Source organism: Gobio gobio, assembly GCF_949357685.1.
Source record: "Gobio gobio genome assembly, chromosome: 2".
In the NCBI taxonomy this organism is placed as follows: Eukaryota; Metazoa; Chordata; class Actinopteri; order Cypriniformes; family Gobionidae; genus Gobio; species Gobio gobio.
Window position 1 is genome coordinate 13,583,645 of NC_137098.1, and position 23,560 is coordinate 13,607,204.

Consider the following 23,560-nt stretch of genomic DNA (forward strand, 5'->3'; position numbering starts at 1 on the left):
GTGTGCCAAGTTCAATATGAATTACATAGATATAAAATCTTAAAATGAAGTGATATTGCTCAGCACTGCAACTTTTCCTAAAATGTAGCTAGCCTACTAATTCTGTGCTTTGTAATTCTGTCCGGTCTTTTCCCAGTATTTGCTATACACCAAATGAAGCAGATGGTAAAAAAGAAGAAAAAAAGATTTTGAACATGTAAATGTATGCCTACGGCCAATTCAATCCATTTGTCTTGTTTTTTTTGTTTTATTTTTACTGTCTATGGTCTTGACCCAGTAATATTTATGATAATCTAACCATCTTCATTGGTTCTAAACACCAAATTTACATTTTGTCAGCAACCAAGAGTAGTTTTATATACAGCATACATTAAAAAATTACTTTGTTATGAATTAATAATCAAATGATAATCAGTGTTCATACACATTTATTTACATTAGTAATATTCAAAAACATATGCCTAACAACATTCAACAAATGAGAATTAAAGTCATGATTTACAAAAATTAAAATTCTGTTTCTGCATATCAGATTAAGCTAAAACTGATATGAATAAGGACATTATGTGATCAAGTAAGAGTTGATCTTTATTGAGTTTTTATAAGACTTAAATGTACTGAATATTAATAGCTGAATATCATGCTTTTGCAGGCTGCAATAATTATTTGGGGTTTTGTTCTCTCTGTATCCCAGTTTGCAAAACAGTATGGAAAAGAGGTTCTTATTTTAACACACTTGTTATCAAAATATGTCAGACATTCAACATTTATGTCACTAGTACTTAAAGGTGCAGTAAGTGATTTCTGAGAAACACTCAGAAGGCACAAACATGTAATGCAAGAGTGGATTTCTCTTTAACATGGCTGAAGCTAAAGATGGTGAAAAACGAAAGAACAAAAAGTGAATATACAGCACACAAGAGAAGCCTTCCCGCTTTGGAATCTCTAGTGCTAGAAAGATTTGAACTTCCCATCACTAAATCAAATCTCCCTCTAGCTCATTCTCTCTCCTCCCCATCATAGGTGGACACGTCGAGGTGGTTCTCACAGCAGAACACGAGATCCAGGGGGCGGGGTTGGATCCAGATCCAACTCCTCCCACTTTATATACTTTGCTATATATTACTGCAACAATGGAGCCGCAAACTTCACATACTTTTGAAAATACAGCGTTTAGTTGATCCTGGTAAGCGTTCATTGTCACAGTCGATGGCTTTTCTTCTCCACAAGGGAGTTTTGGCGTCACGTCATTTGTTTCCAGGCGGACCACTAAAGAACGCAACACACACATCTCGCGGAGATCCTGTAGAATTCAACCAATCAGATGACGATTTCAAAAATCTTGAAGTGTTTCCATTCAAGTGTGCCATATGACGTCTGAGGGTGAGACTACACCTACCCCAACCCTAAACCTACCCAACTTCACCCCCTGGATCTCGTGTTCTGCAGTGAGGAGCTACTGGACACGCCCCTAATGCTGTTTGGCTTTGTGCCAAGTGTGTTGTGGTGCTCGATCTGATCCACTTCAACAGCGTTTCTCAGAAATCATTTACTGCACCTTTAAAACAAAAAGCTGTTTACATTAATTGCACACACGCACAAAAACAAATCTTTTGACTCCAAAAGTTAGTTGGATTGTTGAAGTTAATGAGTATGATTCAATCATTTTCTGTATTAATTACATGTATGATAGTTTTAAAGGTTTGTGCTTTTGACAATTTCCCTGTATTTAAGCATATATTAACTTTTACATTCACAAAAGGATCATTCTTGAATTCAGTACACCCAACCACATAAACCCACATTTTTCCCTAATGACCACACAACTTAAATTTTATTTGCTTCACTCTGAACAGATCCTAATAAATATGATAAAGGCAAATCTTTTTAACTGACATTACAACCATTGACCAAAAGAGAGATATTATTTCAACAAATGGTGAACAATGAGGTAAAAATATTACTTAATATCTCCAAAGATAATGGGACTGCATTTGTCACCTGTATTACTAGTCGATCTGCATGCCTGCTCTGAAAATTGTATTTTTTATGTTGTTGCAGCCACATCATGCATGTTATCAGCTGTTGCATAAAGAGATTTGAAAGGCTCTCAAAGGTACAGTATATATTATGTAGAGTGATTTAGGTAGTTACAGGTGACAAGTGCAACTCTTTTCCGCAGTCCATGCACCATACTTTCAGCAGAAAAGTTCTCTGACTCAGCAAAGGCTGAGGAATTGTTATATATAATGTATAACAATTCTAATATTGTAAAACAGAAAAAATGTAGGGCATGATGTAGTAATTTTTTTACTATGAACCTGATAATTCCACATTACTTTAGCTTCCCAGACCTCCCTTGTCCCAAAACCCACTAATTGTATTGCCCAGAAAAATGTCCAACTGCCAAAGGAGGGGCTGCTGCTGAGCAGACGTGCCTTAATTGTAACTGTGTCCACAATAGCACTCAAAGGCTCAGATCAATGATGATATGCTCAAAGATCTGTGTGTTGCCCTTAAAACTGGAGGCAAATATGAAGTCCCTCCGGTCAGTGGAGACCACGGTGAAGGAACGCGGAGCCTGGATGTAGACCTCCTTGAAACGCTCATAAACCTTTTTCTCAGCATCCCACAGATAGATCTGCGAGAAGGTGTAGTCGCTTCCCAGAGCCAGGTAGTACCTCTCTTTGAAGGAAAAAGGCTGCAGGATCATGGAGCCTCTTGAAGGAAGGGCCTGAACCTCAGAAAACTCCTTAGCAGTCCAGCGCAAGACTTTGGAGTCACCGATGTACCGGGTCATGGCCAGATAAAGCTCCTCCTTGATCCAAAAGGCCTTGACAGCAACTACATCTTCCATGTTAGGGATCTCACCCTGCAAGGCAAATTTCTGAGTGCTCCTGCTCCACTGATAGATGACCGGTACTTGGGAACGACTTGCTAGGATAAGATGGGCCTTACCGTCCAAATTGACAAACTCTGCATCTGTATCACGAAACCATTCATGAAGGGACTGGTAGGAGTAGAAACCCTTGTCGTTCCATTTGTAGAGAGTGGACAGACCAGCCTTAGAGCTGTCGGCGATGATGAAGAACCAGTCGTTGCCAATCTGAAAGGCCTCAATGTCATTCGGTTTGGAAATCTTCGATACCTCAATGTCCTGGAACTTTGTGAACTTGCTTTGGTCTTCATCAAACTTATAGATGTGGGAACCACCAAAGAGTTGAGCAACAATGACAAAGACCTGGTTCTGGATAATCACAGACTTGCAGCCAACAATGGACTGACCTGAGATGAAAGAAAACACGCTGCATGAGATTTGTTGCATCATACACAACCCTTATATCATGACTTTACCATGAATGCACCTGTGATGTTGTCGTAACTCCTGAAGTTCATCTCGATGTGGTCCCATTGGAGCACCATGCAGCTCTCCGCGTTAGGAGCAGCGATGGCCACGTACACATCGTTCTTGTGGGAGAACGTGTCCACAGACAAAGACTCCGTAGGCACAGAGTGGAGAGGAATGAAATCTGGCCAACATATGGTAAAATGTCATTTTAGGCTATGTCCACATATGTCCGATTGGAAAACGGCATTTTCATTTAAAAAAATGTTCTGTCCTCACTAGTGTTTTCCAATAGTGTCCACACTGAAACGTCTGAAAATGCTTAAATCACTGTGCTGTGCATGTGTTAAACATAATAAAAACTCCCTAAGGTGATACCAAGAGACCAGACATAATAAAGTTCTCACGCTATTCTTCTAAAACTACTTACTGCTGCGTCCAGGTCCCACTCGACCGCCATGTAATGTATGATGTAAAAGTGCAATTGCCCTCATGTTTTGCAGCAGCACAGTAATTGTGAGTAAATTTGATGTCATCTTTGCAGGAATGTAATATAAAGATTGTACAAAGTAACATTTATCGTTATCAACAATAAGAAACTGAATAGCAGAACAATGCAGTTACAATCATAGAAACTGTATATGGTGTCACATGCATCATCGTATTCGAACACCCCCCTCTTTACAGTCCACACTACAATGCAAAAATGGGATTTTTAAAATGTATCTACTTGGGAGAGAATCTTCAAAAAGCATACAAAAACATAATCTCAGTGTGGATGAAAGGCCAAAACATATTTTCAAATTAATGCAGAAATAGCCTTAGTAACTTTACTACTTAGAAGTAGTTTTGCATCTCATGATTAGATGCACGAAAGCCCTAAAGACATACTCAAGGAAAGTATTCTTTGTAAGACTAGAAACATATAAGTGAAATACAACCCCATTTCCTGAAAAGTTGGGAATCTGTCATTTGTTATTTCTCCTGAACCTTGATTTAACTGACAAAAGTATGAAGAAAAGATTTCCGATGTTTTCACTGAACAACGTAATTGCATTTTGTAAATATAAACACATTTCGATTTTGATGGCTGCAACGCACTCCAAAAAAGTTAGAAACAAAGGCTAAATAAAAGTGAAAATGTCCACAATTAGCAGGTGATTTAGTGAGGGTATCATTATTGGGTATAAAAGTAGCATCCACAAAAGGCTCAGTCTTTGCGAGTAAAGATGGGTCATGGCTCACCACTTTGTGCCAAATTTCATAAAAGAATCTTCAAAACAATTCAAAAAAAAAAATTCTCAATGTAAGATTGCAAAGAATTTAGGTCTTTCACCATCTACCATACATAAAAGATTCAGGGAATCTAGAGAAATCTCAGTCTGTGTAGGGCAAGAAACCTCTGTTGAATATTGGGATTGTAAAGAAACATATACTGGCATGAAGATGACATCTTTCCTGGGAAGCAAGACAATGCCAGGCCTCATTCTGCACATGCTACAACAGAGTGGTTTCATAACTGGCTTTCGCACCGGGTAGTTCTAGGAACTACAGCCACCAGGGTGGTTCACTAATGCTCCCCTAGGGCCATTTTCCTGGTTGCATTTGCACCGCCAGTAAGAACTCTGAAGTGACGCAAGCCACACTTGTTGACGCTCACATTCTCCATTAGTTTATGATCTGTTTAACTGTGTAATAGATAGAATTGTTATATAAAGAAAGCAGACTGTATATGAAAAATGATTAGCATATAATACATAATCTGAGCAGAAATACATAATCATGTTTCACTTGGTCCCCTCAAAGTTGTGTTGGATTTTCTCCTTAGCGTAAAGGTTGAGAGGTCCATCTATAGGGGCTTTCGCACCAGAACTATTCCTAGAACTATTGGCGGAAGTACCCGGATCTTGATGTGTTCGCACGGAAGGAACTAGGAACGATTTTAGTTCTAGGAACTCCTTTTGGGGGAACTAAATTAGCTCCTGCTTCAGAGTAGGGTCTAACCCAGCACAATAGTAACTACCAGTGACGTAAGTGTACGCTGATTGGCCGAGAACCCACCAGAACCCGCCATTTTTAAAAAGCAATATGTGTGGAAACACACATATTATAGCTTATATATTTACTACACAAACTTACTCAACGAACATGGAAAACTGTGATAGATGGACCTCACAACATTTACGCTAAAGAGAAAATCCAACACAACTTTGAGGGGACAAAGCGAAACATGATTATGTATTTCTGCTCAGCTAGCGACATTGGACATCAGCCACACGGCAAACGCTAATACTTTTTCATATACTGTCAGCTTTTTTTGTATAAAAGTTCTATCTAATAACTAATTAGAGAGGATTGTTAAACAGATCGTAAACTACGAGCACGGTGTGCTTAGACTCTGGAATTCTCAGCACCGTCAAAATAAAAGTCCCAACAACAAACGCGGCTTACGTCACTTCAGAGTTCCAACGCCGGTGCAAATGCAACCAGGAAAACGACCCAAGGGGAACCTTTAGTTCTCAGGGAACCACTCAGGTGGTTAGTTCCCAGAAATACCCGGTGTGAAAGCCCCTTATATAGTCAATAACCTGTGTGTGTACTAGGGCTGTCAAAATTGCTCAAAAATGACGTTCGAATATTCCCTCTAAAAAAAGCACGAATATTCGAACTATTCGAACATCTGGTTGCGCATTTTATCAATGACGCGCATTACGTCAATAACAGGACAAATGAATACAAAGAGACATAACTACTTATATAGGTAGTCTATTTAAGTTTAAACATATTTGACAACGTATTACCTACACAAAAACAAGTAAATCAACTAATGGCTAAAGACCGCAGACCTCGCTCTCTCTCGCCCTCACGCTCTCTGCTCATAACGGCTTAAATGAACACACACATTGAGTGCTGATCAAGAGTGTTGTGCAAGCAATTTAAGGTCGCGACTCTTGTCCCAAATATAGCAGGCTTCATTCAGTGATTGAAACAAATATTGATATAAGTTTTACAGCATATTATTGAACGCTCCGAGCGAGCTGTGCTGTGGTAAACATGGAACTTTTCTTTGACATGAAACTGTAAATAATCAAACTAGTGGAAGCAGTGCATTTATCCTTTATTCATGCAATATCTATTCAGTCAGTACCTCGGTTCCACTGCTTGACAGAACTCCCTGAAGCCCCATCCACGACACTGATCGCTCTCATGTCCTTACAAATCAACTAAATTAATTTCTCCATTATGGCCTCACGTGTTGCAGACAGAGAGCTTGTGGCGGGCGATGCAAAGTAAGGGTGGTCCAGTTTGCATTTTTTTACGGTCTATGTTTTGCACATACAAATGAGTTGCTTATATTTATAAAACGAGCCTACAAAAGCATAAAAAAGCCTGTTTAATAAAGAAAAGTTCACGAAACTAAGTGAAAACTCACTAAAGTGTTTAGTGAAATTATGAAACATTTAGATATCATAAATTGAGTTGTATAAGTTAACGTTACATTTCTACATACATTTTGTTCTCATGTCACAAGTAATATCAAGGTTTATTTTGATCTGTTTTACATGATTCTTTTGTAGTGTGGTTTTCGGTGAAGTGTACTAAAATAAATATCGTCACCTGTGTACATTAGCCCACTTCTTCTCGACGCTTTTCCTGATAGTTTATAGAACAATTACTCCGAGTCGCCATCTGTCGTTTCAAAGAAAAGCACAACGCCGAGCGCGTCAAATATAAACGCCACGTCCGTTTGGGGAGGAGCGTGCGCAGTCAGCGGAGGCTCGCACTGCGGAGCCAGGCCAAAGTACACAAGGCTTCAGGCGCGCTAGCGCCCACTCGCAAAGCAGACATCCACGCCTCTACTACCGCGGGCGTTTTTTTCCCCACATTTTTTTATTTATTCGAATATTAATTTTCACCTTCGAAATTCGTTTTTTAAAAACTATTCGAATATATATTCGAATTTAGAATATTCGTTGACAGCCCTAGTGTGTACACAGCTTTTTCTTAAAATGGCGGGTGATGGTGTTTGTGTGCGTTCGGCCAATCAGCGTACACTTACGTCATTGGTAGTTACTATTGTGCTGGGTTAGACCCTACTCTGAAGTAGAAGTTAATTTAGTTCCCCCAAAAGGAATTCCTAGAACTAAAATCGTTCCTAGTTCCTGTGGTGCAGACACGCCAAAAATGTGTATACTTTCGCCAATAGCTCTAGGAACTTTAAAAAGGTTCCTCCGATTGCAAAGCTGCTTTAGACACTCCACACTGTACAGTGGATGGGCTTGACTGGCCTGTCTGCAGAAGGTTCAAGAGAATTAACAAATCACAGATTCTTGATTTTATTGCATTTTACGAAATGTCCCAACTTTTCTGGAAACGGGGTTGTATTTCCACACTGTAAATGCTTGTGAGGTTCGGATTAAAGTAACTGCTAAATGAATAAATGTAATGTTTTCCAATCCATTGACTCTTAAAGTTGATGAAACAGAAGTAGCAGCAGCTCGTTCCTTTTGTATTGTGACGTACATCCGAGTGAAAAGAAAAAATGTGTTGCAGAAGTCCTGCTTACTGTACATAAACAGAGAGAAGTCTGTTGTTTCATCAGAAAGTCCAGTTATGACATTTTGACTAAAAATCTATATATCTATATATCTAAATAGCATATGCATTTTGAATTGCTATAAATAACAAACAAAAGGCATTGGATTGGATTTATAGCTAGAAAAGGCTTACAAACACAATACCAAGCATGCACACACACACACTCATTTACATACCTGTAGAGATGCACTCGTTATGTAAGCTCGCCATGTCATTGAGCCGTTTGCCCTTCATCTCCTCAGGGCCGGCGCAGAGGACGTCTGATACAGTGGCATTCGTGCTCTTTAGCCACATCATCAACCATTTCGCTCGACAGTCGCACTCAAAAACATTGCCCCTCAGGTCTCTGCGAGGAAATATACAGGAACAAAATCAATCATAAAAAGCATGAATAGATTCATACATTGTGCCCCTTTCTGTAGGCTTAAAATAGAGACCATATCATATTTAATACAATCTACTACAATGCTAAGTAAGCATTTGCGGAAGTTCAGACTCACAACTCTATCAATGACTCCAGATCAATGAATATCTCTCTGGGCAAAGCTTTAATGTTGTTGTTTGCCAAAGACCTGTGAGGGAGACACTTTAGAGTAAAGTACAATACAAATAATTGGCAACGGGACATTAATTGATTGTAATAAAACATACAAATGAGTCAAATCCCTAAGTCCTCTGAAAGAGTATTTTGATGTTGTCTCAATCTTGTTGTTTTCTATAAACCTGAATGGAGAGAAAATGAAGAGTAAAATATAATTATCAGTGGACATTAAATGGAACCAGGATGATCATCTGAACCATTAATAAAGTCAACTCTGTGAGAAACAGGCTATACAATTAATTATATATCTTCAACATGTAAACGAACACTGATTCAAAACTTCAGAAAACACTGCAGCTTCCCAATATATCATGCTCTCACATAAATTGTTTACTTAAAAATACTTTAGACATTCCATTCCTATAGCAACAGTACTGCAATAGACATCCTTAAATAATCATTCAAGAAAACTTACAGGTACTCCAGGTGCGGAAGGCCAGAAAATGCATCGTCCCTTATTGTAGTGAGCGCATTGGAGTTCAGCAACCTGTCAAGAGTTTACAGTCACAACCATTACCAATGATCATCATTGTTGTAATTATAAGTCAGGCTGAGTGTTTACATTTCAGTGCTGTTTAAATGGATTGTTGCTACAGAGTTTTTCGATACACACAGATAAAACGTGCTCTCTGACTCAATGAGTGCCAGGGCAGGCACATATCTCTCTCTCGATATCCCTAAGTCAGTGTATCAAATCACTGACATCCTACAATACGCCAATGACAGCATGGAAAGTCACTATGTTCTCAGTTTCAAGTAAGGAGCTTTCTGGGAGCAAACTGATTTTTTAAATGGCTATAGAGGGGAAAGAGGCCTTCCTATTTCTCTGTCACCTTCATGTGTTTATAAGAAGCATTGGATTCCAATGCTAAGACAGAGCCGAAGACAAAACGTGTTTAACACAAGTTCAATATGCATCTAAAGCAACTCAAATGGCAGAACGCATTTCTACAGGCCAAAATGTTCCCCACAGAAAATTTTATCTGGGATACGGATCATTTCCAGGTTACCCAACTCAAGTAGGGTCAACTGTGTAAAATGTGGGGAAGTGTTTGGTTTGCATAATTTGGTAGGATCGGGCACTGGTTAAATCTTAATTATTATTTATTTATTAATTGAGATAGGCCCAGTACAACCATCCTAAATTTATATCAAAACGATATTTAATATAAATTAAATAAACTGTTTTTCAGCTAAAGTGGAAAAGATAATCACCAAAAGGATCAAATAGCAAATGTGGTGGCTGTAAAGACATTCTTCTACTAATGTATAGTTTATGAGAAGCACAGATTACAAGAGACATACATCATGCTATAGACATTTGCTTATAGTCAGATGGGCTTCACTTACAATAACTGTAAGGACGGCGTGTGTGAGAACATCGCCTCCTTGACCTCAGAGAAGGTCCCATTCACAATACTCCTGTAAAACACCGGCCATATGAGACACTCAGTACAATTCTGACAGTAAATAATGTTCCAAAGCCTACATTATAAAAACAATAGGCTATGACTGAATGTAGTCTTGCAAATGCTATGTTTCCAATTAAGCTTTGAACGTACGCACAAGAATACATGAACACACTAAATGATCTAACACAGAAAAAAATGATGGACATGGTCACTTACAGTGAACTGACATCGTTAGGAATTAATCGCGGGACATTCGAGGACCCGACGCAAATGATAGACTCCTTGGAGCAGCTACATGGTCCTGGACATTTAAAAACCCTTTTCCCCGTGTTCCCTGACGGGGCCAGGTATAATACTAGCGCCGATATAATCACGACCGTCCGCATGTTGTTCGTCAGGCTCGCATGTGTGAATCCGGAGAATATCACCGTCGCCATCCACCCTGCGCATGAAATGCAGCACTGAAGCGCCTGACATCAGCAGTTCGGCTGCAGCGCTCCTCTCTCGATTTATTTATTTATTAGGGCGCCCAATAACGGTGGATGCTGGTTAAACAGCCTCGATGATGATTACTTTTATAGCCTACTGTAGCTGCATATCATTCTCGGCCAATATTAATTCAGGAATCATTAAATATATGCAATCCTTCTGATAAAAATGAAGACATTTTCTCTAGAGAAAGGAAAGACTTTCTCCTTGTAATTTCGAGCACCATCAAAGCCCCCATGAAATCACTCAGTGCAGTTTTCTTTTTCTGTGGTGATGATGGATGTTGGGGTGGAACATATCGAAGGATCCTTTAATAGTCAATGACCTTTATTTGATTTAAGTGGTTCTTTGGGGTGTTTGAGGTGGTATATAGCACCGCTACCATATAAAGAACATGTTAAGCCCAGTGTGGTTCTTCAGTGAGTTTTTTTGGGTGGTTAAGATGCTATAGCACCTCTGCCATACAAATAATCGGTTGAAGGGACAGTTCACCAAAAATGAAAATTCTGTCATTTATTACTCACCCTCATGTCGTTCCAAACCCGTAAAACCTTTGTTCATGTTAAAAGGGTTAGTTCACCCAAAAATGAAATTTCTTCCATTAATGACTCACCCCAATGTTGTTCCACACCCGTAAGACCTCCGTTCATCCTCGGAACACAGTTTAAGATATTTCAGATTTAGTCAGAGGGCTTTCAGTCCTTTGAATGTAAGTGTAAGCACACTTTGCTTGTCGACAATACATTTTGGTCCAAAAATAACAAAAACTAAGACTTTATTAAGCATTGTCTTCTCTTCCGGTTTAGTTTGAATCCGTGTTCGCTGACGCTGTGACGTGTTATCTGGTGCGATAGCAGGGGTGCGATAGCAGATACCAGATAAGACGTCACAGCGTGTTATTTTTGGACCAAAATGTATTGTCGACGCTTCAAAAGAGTCTAACTAACCAAATGATGTCACATATGGACTACTTTGAGGATGTTTTCATTACCTTTCTGGACGTGGACAGCAAAGTGTGCTTACACTTACATTCAAAGGACTGAAAGCCCTCGGACTAAATCTAAAATATCTTAAACTGTGTTCCGAGGATGAACGGAGGTCTTACCTTCGCTAGATAAGACCCTATTCCTTGTCTGGGATCGCGCAGAGCCTCTGAAGCCCTTCGAAACTGCATTGATTTAGACCTTCAACATTTTGGTTGCCATTAAAGTCTATTATGTGAAGAAAAATCCTGGAATGTTTTCCTCAAAAACTTAATTTCTTTTCGACTGAAGAAAGAAAGACACGAACATCTTGGATGAGATGTGGGTGAGTAAATTATCAGGAAATTTCCATTTTAAAGTGAACTAATCCTTTAACACTTTCAAGGCCCAGAAAGGTAGTAAACACATTGTTCAAATAGTCCAGGTGACTCGAGTGGTTCAACCTTAATTTTATGAAGCAACAAGAACACTTTTTATGCGCAAAAACAAACAAAAATAACGTAAATATTCAATTTCATTCTAGCCTGTGTCCGTCTCCTACGCAGTTTACGTTGTAAATACAGTGCAGCTCTTGCGTCATTATCACACGCGTGCATTGTGGTGCAAAAAACGTGAGCAGTATCATCGGCTGCCATAGAACTCGAAAGCGCTGCACTGTTTATAACGTAAATTGCGTCCATGGACTATTTTAACTATGTCTTACCTTTCTAGGCCTTGAAAGTATTATTAAATTCCTTTCCTATAGAGGGGTCAGAGAGATTTCATCAAAAATATCTTCATTTGTGTTCCAAAGATGAATGAATGTCTTACGGGTTTGGAACGACATGAGGGTGAGGAATTAATGATTTATTTTTGGGTGAACTAACCCTTTAAGCCACTATATAGTTATTTAAAGGTTCTCTAACTCTCTCAGTCTCTTAGTTCAGTTGGGGAAAGGATTAAAACAACATTAAAATACTGTATTTCCTAAAGTTTTTTTTTTCTCATAAGGAAATATTCCAGGGCCTCCGAAAGCATAAAAGTGATTCAAAACAGCTTTTGCCATTGTTGAAAATTCCCATTCTTAGCAAACATATGAGAGTGGAGTAACATCTAAAATCTAAGGAGGAGAATGGGGTGGTGGTGGGATGCAACAAGACAGTTCGGATGCTGAGAGCTGTCAGTTGCCGTTAAAATTATGTGGAAGGAGGAATACAATCGGAGGATGAGAGAAAGATATGACGTGGTGATTGGCTGTAGTCTTTAAATGAATGTACCTCTTATGGTTCTACATGGCACCATTTGACAAAGGTTCTGAATAGCACCTTTAAAGATAGGAAGTGGTTCTTCTGATTACAAGCCAATTAACACTTTTAGTGCTATTTAGCACCTTTTTTATTTAGAGTGTACTTGCTGTAGGCTAGTCATTTTCAATATTGCAAGTACAAATGCATAATTCACTATACAAATGCAGCAGTGAATGCTTAACCAGCACACTTATGCATGCCAAAACATCTTGCAACACAACGAGAACAATCGTTCTTTCATAACTAGAATTGACCAAGCTGCATTTGCATACAATTCTAAAAATAAAGTTTCCAAAAGGGTGTGTCGCAGCGATAACATAGAAGAAACATTTTTGCTTTCATTGACATAACATGTCAAATGCTAAAGCTGCTAAAAACAGACTATTTTTTACTGCAGCATTTTTGGAACATTAAAGGGATAGTTCATCCAAAAATTTGTCATGAATTACCAAACCTGCAAGACTTTCGTTCATCTTCGGAAACACAAATGTTGCTATTTTTAATGAAATCTGAGAGCTTTCCGTCCCTCCATTTACAGCCTAAGCAACTACCACTTTCAAGCCCCAGAAAGGTAGGAAAGATCGTTAAATCGTACATCTGACTCCAGTTTAACCTCAACTTTATGATGAGTGCTTTGTTTGCGCAAAACAAAACAAAAACAAACAAACATTTTACCATTTTATTAATGAAATATTTCAATTTTCAATATTTCCAATGCACGTTCATGACCACAGCGCATGCGTGTTGTGACGTGAGAGCAGACGTTGTGTGAATGCGCTTTGGAGAAAATTGAGCAAACGAAGTACTGAGGTTAAAAAAAAATGGAGGTTAAACCACTGTCACATTGATTACTTTGATGATGTCTTATACCTTTCTAGGGCTTGAAAGTGGTAGTTGCGTAGACTGTCAATGGAGGGACAGAAAGCTCTCATTTCATTAAAAAGATCTTCATTTGTGTTCTGAAGTTGAACGAAAGTCTTGCAGGTTTGGAACAACATGAGGGTGAGTAATTAATGACAGAATTAAAAAATTTTGGTGAACTAACCCTTTAAGCTGTCTTTAATTATTAGTGAGTATAAGTGACAATTTTTTCATTTAGAGAAAACTGCTTTGCTAGGCCTATATTTATTTAGTTTCCTTTCTTTAAAAAAGGGGACAGTACAAAAATCTTGACATTATATATGAGTTCAAAGTTGATTTTATTAACTTACATAAAGTAACATCTATTTAACTGTCAGAGCAATGCATTACTTAAATGCAACTGTGTAAAAACACATGTCAGCAGCCTGTTCTATTACTGCTTTCAAAGCACTTGAAGTTAAAGTAGGTGAAGTCAATTATGAAATGCGTCTCACAGATATTGATGACTAAGAGTAAACAATAAGAGTAAAGCATCTGGAGCAGTCTTCTTGTACAATTATGTTATTTTGAAGATTTCAGTACTAGATTTAGAGTCCTACAGTGACTGTACACCTGAATAGCTGCCTACATTTCTCATTCATTTACTCAAAAAAGGCTGGAAACTATGGAAGATTGTTTCCGCTGCAGAATAAAATAAAAAAATGAAAAGGTAATTGCAACTTATTAAATCTTACTTTATGGGCCTTATCATACACGTAGTTTAAATAGCAAATGCACTCGAGCCTATCTGTTCGCTCATGGGTGTGTTGGTCTGAAAAAGAGGTGTGTTCAGGCGCATTGTTGGCGCGTTGCTATTTTGAGGCAACTGAAATCGACTGCGCCGTTGACCAACAAAAACCTGGTATAAAGTCGTAGTATTTTTCTGTGTTATTTAAAGGGCGCGTTTGTAATGTGCGCCTATATGCGGTCCAATCCAGTTCTCAATATAGATCAGTGGGTACAACCCTTTTGGACCATGCGCCTGGCATGCCGACCGTTTTTTCCATCGTTAAACTAGCAAAAGTGGATTCGGACATGCCCTAAGTGCACCTGCGCTCAGATCATTAAAATAGGGGATGGGAAATTGTGGTAAGCGTCATATGAGCCAAACCAACTATGATGAACACAATATTATCATTTGAACTGCCAGCAGGTGGCGCTATGACTAACTGAATATTGCCATGCAGATGTCTTCAGGCCAGGGCTCTTATCAAACGTGTGAAGTTTAGGGCAGATTGGACATTGTATGCCTGAGTTACAACAACTTCCTGTTTCGTGGCGTAAATCGCATACATTAGCACTCAGCCCAGGGGTTTTCAAACCTGTCCTGGAGGACAGCCAGCCCTGCACATTTTGTATGTCTCCCATATTTGACACACCCACTTCAGGTCTTCCAGTCTCTAAATAATGAGCTCATGAGTTGAATCAGGTGTGTTAGATGAGGGAGACTAGCCTGACGTCATCATACTCAATTCTAGTCAGAATATGAGTCTGATACTGCTCCGTTGGGCTGTGATTATGGGGCGTGTTTCAACCGAACCAGGAAAGACCTCAATTGGATAGACCTACAACCAATCAGAGCAACGGAGCGACGCATAACGTTAGTTGTCAAATGTCAACAGAACTCAACTGCACTGTGTTGCCAAGTCCACGGGTTGAAGCGACCCCAATTATGTGATATACAGACCCAGGAATGCGAATTTTAGCAGGCAGTCCTTCCAAAATAATACATATTTTACCCCCCAAATGCCCTTTTTTCCCGGAGAACCCCCCTGGAAAGCTATTGGGCTTGTTTTTGGCTAGTTTTGAGGGACGTTAGCAATTGGGCGGGTTTTGTTGTAAAAACTTGGCAACCCTGTGCACGCACGCTGGAATAAGTAGCCTAACGTTAGAAGAAAAAGATGAGTGTAAACGAATTTTGCCGGTGTTGTAAAAAAAGAATTTAAGGATACACAAAGTACTTACCAACATGATCATCATTCTGAGAGAAATAGCATACTGAAGAATACTAGAATACTCCGTTTAGGATTAGAACAAATTGAACCCAAGCGCTCTTTGGTGACGTGGATGATTACGTTACTGTTTATCATCTGTCCATCATCGTCTAAAGCCCGCCCTGACAATTTCATTGGTCCGAACAGTTTCGGTTTGGGCATAATTACTCCTCTACGGATCAAGTCCAGACCGAAACTGCCCGAGTAAAAATGTTGTGGGCGGGGCTAAGTTCGGCTGGCATCCAAGCTAGAGGGAGACAGCAGTGCTGGGGGTTCTCAAGGACAGGTTTGAAACCCCCTGACTTAGCAGAGTGTTGCATTGAATGTGTTTCTAGCATGTTTGGCACTTCATGGCATATTTAAATGTGTTTCAAGGAGTGAATTACAGTGTAAAGCAAGTCATTTCCTGTTGCCAGCAGGTGGCGCTATGACTAACTGAATATTGGCATGTAAATGTCTTCAGGCCAGGACTCTTATCAAACGTGAAGTTTGGGGCAGGTTGGACATTATATTCCTGACTTAAAACAGCTTCCTGTTTCATGGAGAAACATCGAACTTTGTCAGGCCAGCACGGAAAAATGTAATACTTGTACATGAAACGTACCACGAACAGTGCTTAATTGAAATTTTGTAGGTGCCGCTATCGAGCCATTTTACCACGGCTTAATTCTGAAACCCATATCAAACGTACATTTTCACCACTTCTGGTGCGTGTGAAAAGTTTAATCAGTTTTCGAGTGTGTTTAGGCCCTCAAAAATAAAGAATAGACCAAGCAATTCCAATAGGGTCCTCACACCATCGGTGCTCGGGCCCTAATGAACGTAAACAACTTGCAGAGCTCTAGTTGTACCACCTGACTACTGCAGATTCATTTCAGAGTTGATAGCGTTGACATAGAAACGCATAAATCTGAGTCTGAAGACATGAAACCTCACCGGTAAAACGACATTCGTTTAAATCCCGCTCAGACATGACATTTCTCTGTACTGCAGCCTACTATACTTGTAGCCATTAAACAATGTATTTTGTTTAAATATTATAATGTTATTTTAAATTTCATCTAGCCTATATTGATTATGAAAAGTGTAAAGAGGCGAGTGGGTCAGAAATGGTTTTGACCACTTCATTAAGTTTTGTTTTGTAGAAAGCTTTTCTTTAAAGTGAATTTCGTTTTGTATAAATTGTATCTTAATTTTAATCAATGTTTCATCAGCCAATCGCTTGGATTTAATAAGAAGCAAATAGGCTATTGCAGACAATAATTGTGACATGGAGGCGCCAAAGCATTCATGATTGCTCTTGAACATGTCTCATAAATTTTCTTGCCTCACAGACATGAGAAATATGTGTATAGAAAGCTTGAAATGTCTACTTTTAAACAAAACAATTCGAAACGAAAAGAAATAGTTAAGCAAAGTGCACTGTTCACACGAGCAGCTCATGACTGGCATCTCAGAGCGCTTCTGTTCAGAATGCTGCGCTTCATCACTGCAAGTGCTGTGAGTTTAACACGCATTATTAGACTAATCCTGACATGTGCAACTTTGTTCACATTCGTTTCTTAGTTGTAGTATTAGTTCTTACTTTGCTAAAAATATATATTATTTCTGATTATGGCATAGCTTTTCTACCCAATTAGGCTAATAAAGTAATGATTAAATAAACACAAATGCTTGATCAAGGGCTGGGCCCGAGGATAGTGGCGGGAAACCTGACCCGGCCCGCGGACAGAGAAGCTAGACTCTAATGTGTTGCCATCTCGTAATTATGGTTACGACATGGCGTGAACGCAGCATAAGCTTGTTGTTTTGGTTCAGAAGGAACTGTAAAAGGCAGCTGTTGTTTGTTTTTGGTGTTCTGTGGCTGTCAGTCTAACTCTGCATACACTCTAAAAAAATGGTGCTATATAGCACTAAAAGTGGTTCTTTGGCTCGTAATCATAGGGAACCACTTTAAGTGCTGTATAGCACCAAATCTTGGTGCTTTAGTGGTTCTTTAGCGGTTCTTCGGGATAAATGAGGCGAGCAGGGTGCACGGAGATATGGAAATACATATGTTGACAGGCAGGTAGGATATTGTATCGGTCCAAATGCAATGATTGGATAAACTTTTTTTGGTCTCGAGACGTCTATAGAAGATACATTTGTACATTTTGTACATGTTTACATTTTTAGACCACTTCTATTATTGATTGCTAAAATGTTCAACCAGTATAACAAATAGTGTTTATGAAAATCCTACCCTATACTTTTAAGAGCAAAGTCATAAACCGAGTGATCGATGATGGGAGGAAAAGGATAAGTGTAGCCTAAGTGTTAGGACAAATCTGTGTCAGCAAAACAGCACAAAAAGAATTTATCACTAAGAGACATAGCTTGTTGAACAGATGGAATACGGATATAGCGTGTGGGAGAGGGATCAGTGGAGGAATATGCAAGAGTGTGAGAGAACAGCAGAGGCTGATTCGACAAAAATCATTAACAGAAATACTGCTGGACTGCATATAAAATGCATTACAGCATGACATGAGAAGCTGATTCAACACCTCTGACGTGAAAACAGATACTGTGCACCTTTCTCTGGCACGTCACTGAACAGATGTTATTTAAAAATGCTGGACTATTGTGTGGAGTTAACACTTTAAACACCGAGCGATCACTTTGGGAACATTGTACAGCTTTAATGTCCATACTTTAACTTTTTATTGGTGTTTTGTGTGACAGTACAGAATGGTACATTGATGACCATTTACCATTTAAAATGGACAAGAAACAAGCAAACAAAGAGAAAAGGTCAAATAATAGCTGACAAATAGTATTTGTTGTCAGTTACCGGTGAGCAAGGCGGGCCTTTAATTTCATTCAAAAAGGCAGCGCAAGTCTTATGAAACATTTAAGTGAGCCAGAGAGTGAGCATCTTAACTTTTCAAGTCTAATACAGTCAAACATGTCCTGTATTCACCTGTCAGAAGTCAGGGGAGAAGTATGCTTCCACTTAAGAAGGACAGCCCATCTGGCTGGGATCGAAGGAAAAGCTACAACCTTGCAATCTTGGGCTGTCAAAGCAGGTCTAGAGGAAACCCCAAACAGGGCTAGCAAGGGATCAGGGTCTATATAGAGCTGAAAGCTTTTTAAAGTGTGTCAAATACGCTGAGCCAAAATGTTTCTAACTGTGGACACCTCCAAAACATCTGCAGGTGGTTGGCAGGTGAATGGTTGCAGGTGGTGCTCCTGTCAGGAAAACAACTGACCAATTGGGGATTGGTTAAGTGGGCTCTAAATAGTATTATTTACCACTGTATTAAACCACACTTGGCACATGTGGGAGAGGAGTGTACCTGGTTTAAAGGGTTAGTTCACCCAAAAATGAAAATTCTGTCATTAATTACTCACCCTCACGTCGTTCGAGACCCGTAAGACCTCCGTTCATATTCGGAACACAAATGAAGATATTTTTGTTGAAAGCTGATGGCTGAGAAAGGCTTCATATAGGCTTCTATTGGCATTCAGTACACTTATACTCCCAAGACGGATAAAAGGCACTCAGAACATCGTTACAAAGTCCATCTCACCACAGTGTCTCTACAATAATCTTACAATGCGACGACAATAGTTTTTGTGCGCAAAAAAAATCAAAATAACACCTTTTTCCAACTTGTTACTGCCTTCCGTGTGTGCCTCCACGACGCATGCGCGAGAATATGACGCATATCCGGCGTTCGGACAGATGACCCAGAAGTGATTTGTTTACAATCAGAGGAAGACGCGCGTATCTCAGCTGTTGGATTCTACATTGATCGTGCTTTAGGTCTCGGCGTAGTGCTCAAAATGGGGTTAGATTGCGCATTTCATGGATTCTCGAACCCCGGCGCTACGTCATATTCTCGCGCATGCGTCGTGGAGGCACACACGGAAGGCAATAACAAGCTGGATAAAGGTGTTATTTTGATTTTGTTTTGCGCACAAAAACTATTGTCGTCGCATCGTAAGATTATTGTAGAGTCACTGTGGTGAGATGGACTTTGTAACGATGTTCTGAGTGCCTTTTATCCGTCTTGGGAGTGTAAGTGTACTGAATGCCAATGGAGGCCTATATGAAGCCTTTCTCTGCCATCAGCTTTCAACAAAAATATCTTCATTTGTGTTCCGAATATGAACGGAGGTCTTACGGGTCTCGAACGACATAAGGGTGAGTAATTAATGACAGAATTTTCATTTTTGGGTGAACTAACCCTTTAAGATGTTACACCATAGATCCTCTGACACTGATCAAAATGATTTTGTGTTGAAGTAAATACTACAGAATAAACAAATGTAATTTCAACATGAAAAAGTTAGTTCCGGCAAGAATTAAAAAAAAAAACTAAGTAAATTCTACATTAGTACTCAATTCAAGCTTGTAGAAATTAAAGCATAAATATCGTTATAAAACTCAACTTTTCTGATACTGGTGTTCCCATCATGCACCAGAGCTTGAATAATTAATGAGCTTGATTTTTCGCTGTTTACAAGCTGTATTTATACTGTTTTATCATTGCTTTTGTTGTTAGGCTTAGTAACTTGCCATTTTCTACTCAAAATGACACATTAATGCTCAAAAACGTGGTACTGTGGGCCCTATCTTGCACCCAGCGCAATTGACTTTGTACACCGACGCATGTGTCATTCCTATTTTGCACCCGCGCAAAGCGCGCTTTTCCCTCCACAGAAGCACGTCGCTAAACTAGTGAATGAACTTGCGCTACCTGGGCGGTTCAGCGCAAAAAAGGAGGCGTGTTCCGGCGCAAACAATCCCTGGTGCTATTTTGCTGTTCCATTAAACAATTGCGCCACTGACCAGAAAAAACCTAGTCTAAAGTCAGTGGCGCGTTGTTCATTATGCTATTTTAAGGGCGCATGCTTGACCATAATGTATAGCGTGCACAACGCGCATACACTTTGCTCATGTAATCTACACAGATGCAACAGTTATTTTTGCAAATCATAAATTGTTACACTAAAAAAATATTAACACATGAGATGACGGAAATCATTGTGGTGTGCCACGAAGATGTGAAAAAAATAGGCATAAATCTAGCTTACAAATGATTCAGGCTAATTGTAATAATTAAGGATAAGACCTGTTTGCCCAATAGTGGCAAGACTTATATGTATATAAGGACATCTGACAAATTGGTTTGTCCGTCAAGAACCAGGAAAAAAAATCGACTGAAAAACTGAAAGACTGAAAAAAAAAGACTGTGAAATCACCTTTACCATAATGTACAACATTACAACTTCACTTCTCTGTCTTTCACTGCTCTTACAAGCATATCAGTGTCCTCGGCTGTGAACCGCTCCTGGCGTGCGCCTGGTAAATGCGCCATAATAATAGCAATCCATAATGGAACTTGCGCACCTGCTTTTAAAGGGAATGTTGGATGACGCTCGGATTGGTTTATTCACGTTACGCCCAAACCACACCTATGAATAATGAAGCTACTTCAGACCAACCCATTTTAGATTTGCGCCGGGCGCAAGAGCCATTTATCCCGCCGGGAAAATAGCAACAGCGCCGAGACCCGCCCACAAAGTTACTTGCGCTTCGTGCTTTGACACTTGCGTTTCAGATCGTTAAAATAGGGCCCTCTGTGTGTTTCGACAGCAGGAACCAGGGTCTAAATGAAGACCGATCTTTAGACCGAGATGGAAACGCAGACAGCAGCAGATCTGGGGGAAAAAAGTTCCTGGGACAAATTGTTCCGGGTAATTTCGGTGGAAACGGGGCTTAAGTAAAGCATACACTTTAAAAGCATGGTTTAATGTAGAGTTATATTGTTTGAGTAAAAAGTATTGCATAGGAAACATATAATAAGAATTACTCAAACATTTAGGGTACTGGCCAAGTTAAATTTACTTAACTTAAGTAGAGTTTACTTAATTCCATGTGAAATTTACTTAAAGCTACACTATGTAACTTTTCCATCCACTAGAGGTCGCCTGTTCAAAACAAAGTCGTAGTTTGATGACGCCACGTTTGAGCGCAGAATCTTGAGACATGTGGTCTTCACCTCACAGCCGGTGGAAAAGAGTCAGGATAGGACTCGGGCAGAAATCATGGTCATGGATGCGATTATTAACATTATATTATTAACAGGACCGAGTGTTGTGGAGCTGAGCAAGGCCCAAGGAGCGATTGAAGAGTGGGACTGTTATTATGGCATAGTCGCCGGCGGGACTTTTATTATGACACGGTCGCCGGCGCCACTTCCTCTTTTCCAGTCATGAGTGAGGTAACGCAACCCTGTTTATCGTATTAGATATATCTGAGTGTGTTGAAAAGGAAATTATGACGTTCGCTGGGCGGCTGCTATGACACTTGTTCACACTGCAATGAGAGTACAGCGTTTCTGCTCAATAAAACCGGAAACCGAGGGTAACGCAGATATGACGCAATCGACAGGCGACTCCCTCACACGCATAGCTCACACGTCCCGGCTCCTCGGTTAAAATAGCAATTTCTCACGATTTACAAATAGTTGGAAACATTTGGGATATTCTAAGTACTCAACTGAACAAAATATATAATACTGGCCTAGTGGTTTTTGGATATTTTACTGCAAAAATCTTACATAGTTCACCTTTAAAAAAGCTGCGTGCAAAAACTTGCAAAAGAAAAATTAAGTGCATTTTTATTTATTTTTTCAGTGTGGGTCATGCTCAAGTATCTTTAAGAGTTTCAGTAGGGTCTGCATTAATATAACTTATTAATCTATTAATTTATTAATAGAATTTAGTTAAATCTTACAATATTCAACCAATGTTATTATCAGCATACTACTTAATATTTATTTTTTATTAATAATCTTAAGTGCAGTCATTACCAGCACTAGCTTGACTCCAAGTGTCTGAGATGAGAATGTGCATATTACATAAGAACAAAAGAGAATATTGCAGATACTAATTGTAGGGTTTGGTACATCAAAAAACTACTTTATGAGTGAAACTTATGAGTGACAATTCCCTTTACATTTGTATATTCAACCACAATGATGTTCGATAAAAAAACAACAGCACCAGATGATTTAAAATTATGAAATAATGTGCATTTATTGTCCGTCAGGATACACAGCTTTCAAACATAAGCCTAAACGCACAGAGGAAACAAACGGATGTATTTATGGCCATATGCTGATAATATCAACTTTCACACACAAGGCTATTAACACAATATCAAGTTATGAAAAATGACTCTTTCAACCGGAGCAGTAGGGGACTGTTTAATCTTCAGTAGGAGATAGTGACTCACTCTTCTCTGCAGAGGCTTCTTTCCCAAGGCTCTTGAGGCATTTATCGAGTCTCTTGATGCACAATGTTATATCTTCTTTGGTTATTCCAATAGCAGAGGCTGCATTGAGATACGGGCAGGGATAGGAATCTGTGTGTGACATGAAGCCATTGAACGTGTGTCCGCTCACAGTCTGTTCCACACCCAGTGGGACCACCCTGCAACAAAATTTTGCATGAATGAACAAGCTATCTGATTCATTTCCGCATTGCTTCTCCTATAGAAACATCACTGTTTTGTTCAGTAGCTTATTCTGTGCAAGAGAAAGCAAACAGCACTGCAAGAGACAAATCTTGGTTGCACTTTATTTTAGAGTATGTGCACTTTCGTGTACTTACCTAAGAAAGTACTGGTTAATATAAGGTAACTACATGGGTTAAGGTTGGGTTTAGGGTTAGTACCTAGTTATTACCCAGTTTATTACATAGTATGTACATGAGGAACAGGACTATTAAATAAACTGCTACCCAAATCTTACTATACTTTACATCTGTACAAGTGACTAAAGTTGACTGAAAGTAACAATTCTCATACACTCACCTAAAGGATTATTAGGAACACCATACTAATACTCTGTTTGACCCCCTTTCGCCTTCAGAACTGCCTTAATTCTATGTGGCATT

General features: G+C 39.3%; 2 protein-coding genes across 3 annotated transcripts in view; both read right to left on the reverse strand.

Moving 5' to 3' along the window:
• Nucleotides 1-412: 412 nt before the first annotated feature.
• On the reverse strand, nucleotides 413-23,086 carry lgi2a (leucine-rich repeat LGI family, member 2a). Of its 2 annotated transcripts, none has more exons than XM_079809591.1 (8): nucleotides 10,175-10,473; nucleotides 9,897-9,968; nucleotides 8,962-9,033; nucleotides 8,597-8,668; nucleotides 8,446-8,517; nucleotides 8,122-8,291; nucleotides 3,366-3,530; nucleotides 413-3,285 (listed from the first exon to the last, which is right to left on the reverse strand). In XM_079809591.1, the coding sequence occupies exons 1-8, from the start codon at nucleotides 10,393-10,395 to the stop codon at nucleotides 2,468-2,470; spliced, it is 1,662 nt and encodes a 553-aa protein (XP_079665717.1). In that variant the 5' UTR covers nucleotides 10,396-10,473; the 3' UTR covers nucleotides 413-2,467. The 2 variants fall into 2 exon arrangements, with proteins under 2 accessions (XP_079665717.1, XP_079665718.1); XM_079809592.1 differs by lacking the exon at nucleotides 10,175-10,473 and adding an exon at nucleotides 22,899-23,086 and having other exon boundaries at nucleotides 420-3,285.
• sepsecs (Sep (O-phosphoserine) tRNA:Sec (selenocysteine) tRNA synthase) overlaps nucleotides 22,677-23,560 on the reverse strand; it is a 36,906-nt gene continuing 36,022 nt past the window's right edge. The window contains exons 11-12 of the mRNA XM_079809620.1: nucleotides 22,899-23,095; nucleotides 22,677-22,736 (exon numbers count right to left, since the gene is read on the reverse strand). Of these exons, the coding sequence (XP_079665746.1) occupies nucleotides 22,699-22,736; nucleotides 22,899-23,095 (235 nt within the window). The 3' untranslated portion in view covers nucleotides 22,677-22,698. The remainder of the gene's footprint in view (nucleotides 22,737-22,898; nucleotides 23,096-23,560) is intronic.

What these genes read in the sequence shown, in the direction of transcription:
- lgi2a (XM_079809591.1), bottom strand. Translation starts at nt 10,395, where the DNA reads ATGGCGACGGTGATATTCTCCGGATTCACACATGCGAGCCTGACGAAC. An exon ending in CTGGAGTCATTGATAGAGTT is followed by an intron (nt 8,292 to 8,445) that starts GTGAGTCTGAAC and finishes ATTTCCTCGCAG; the next exon opens with AGACCTGAGGGGCAATGTTT. An exon ending in TAACGAGTGCATCTCTACAG is followed by an intron (nt 3,531 to 8,121) that starts GTATGTAAATGA and finishes TATGTTGGCCAG; the next exon opens with ATTTCATTCCTCTCCACTCT.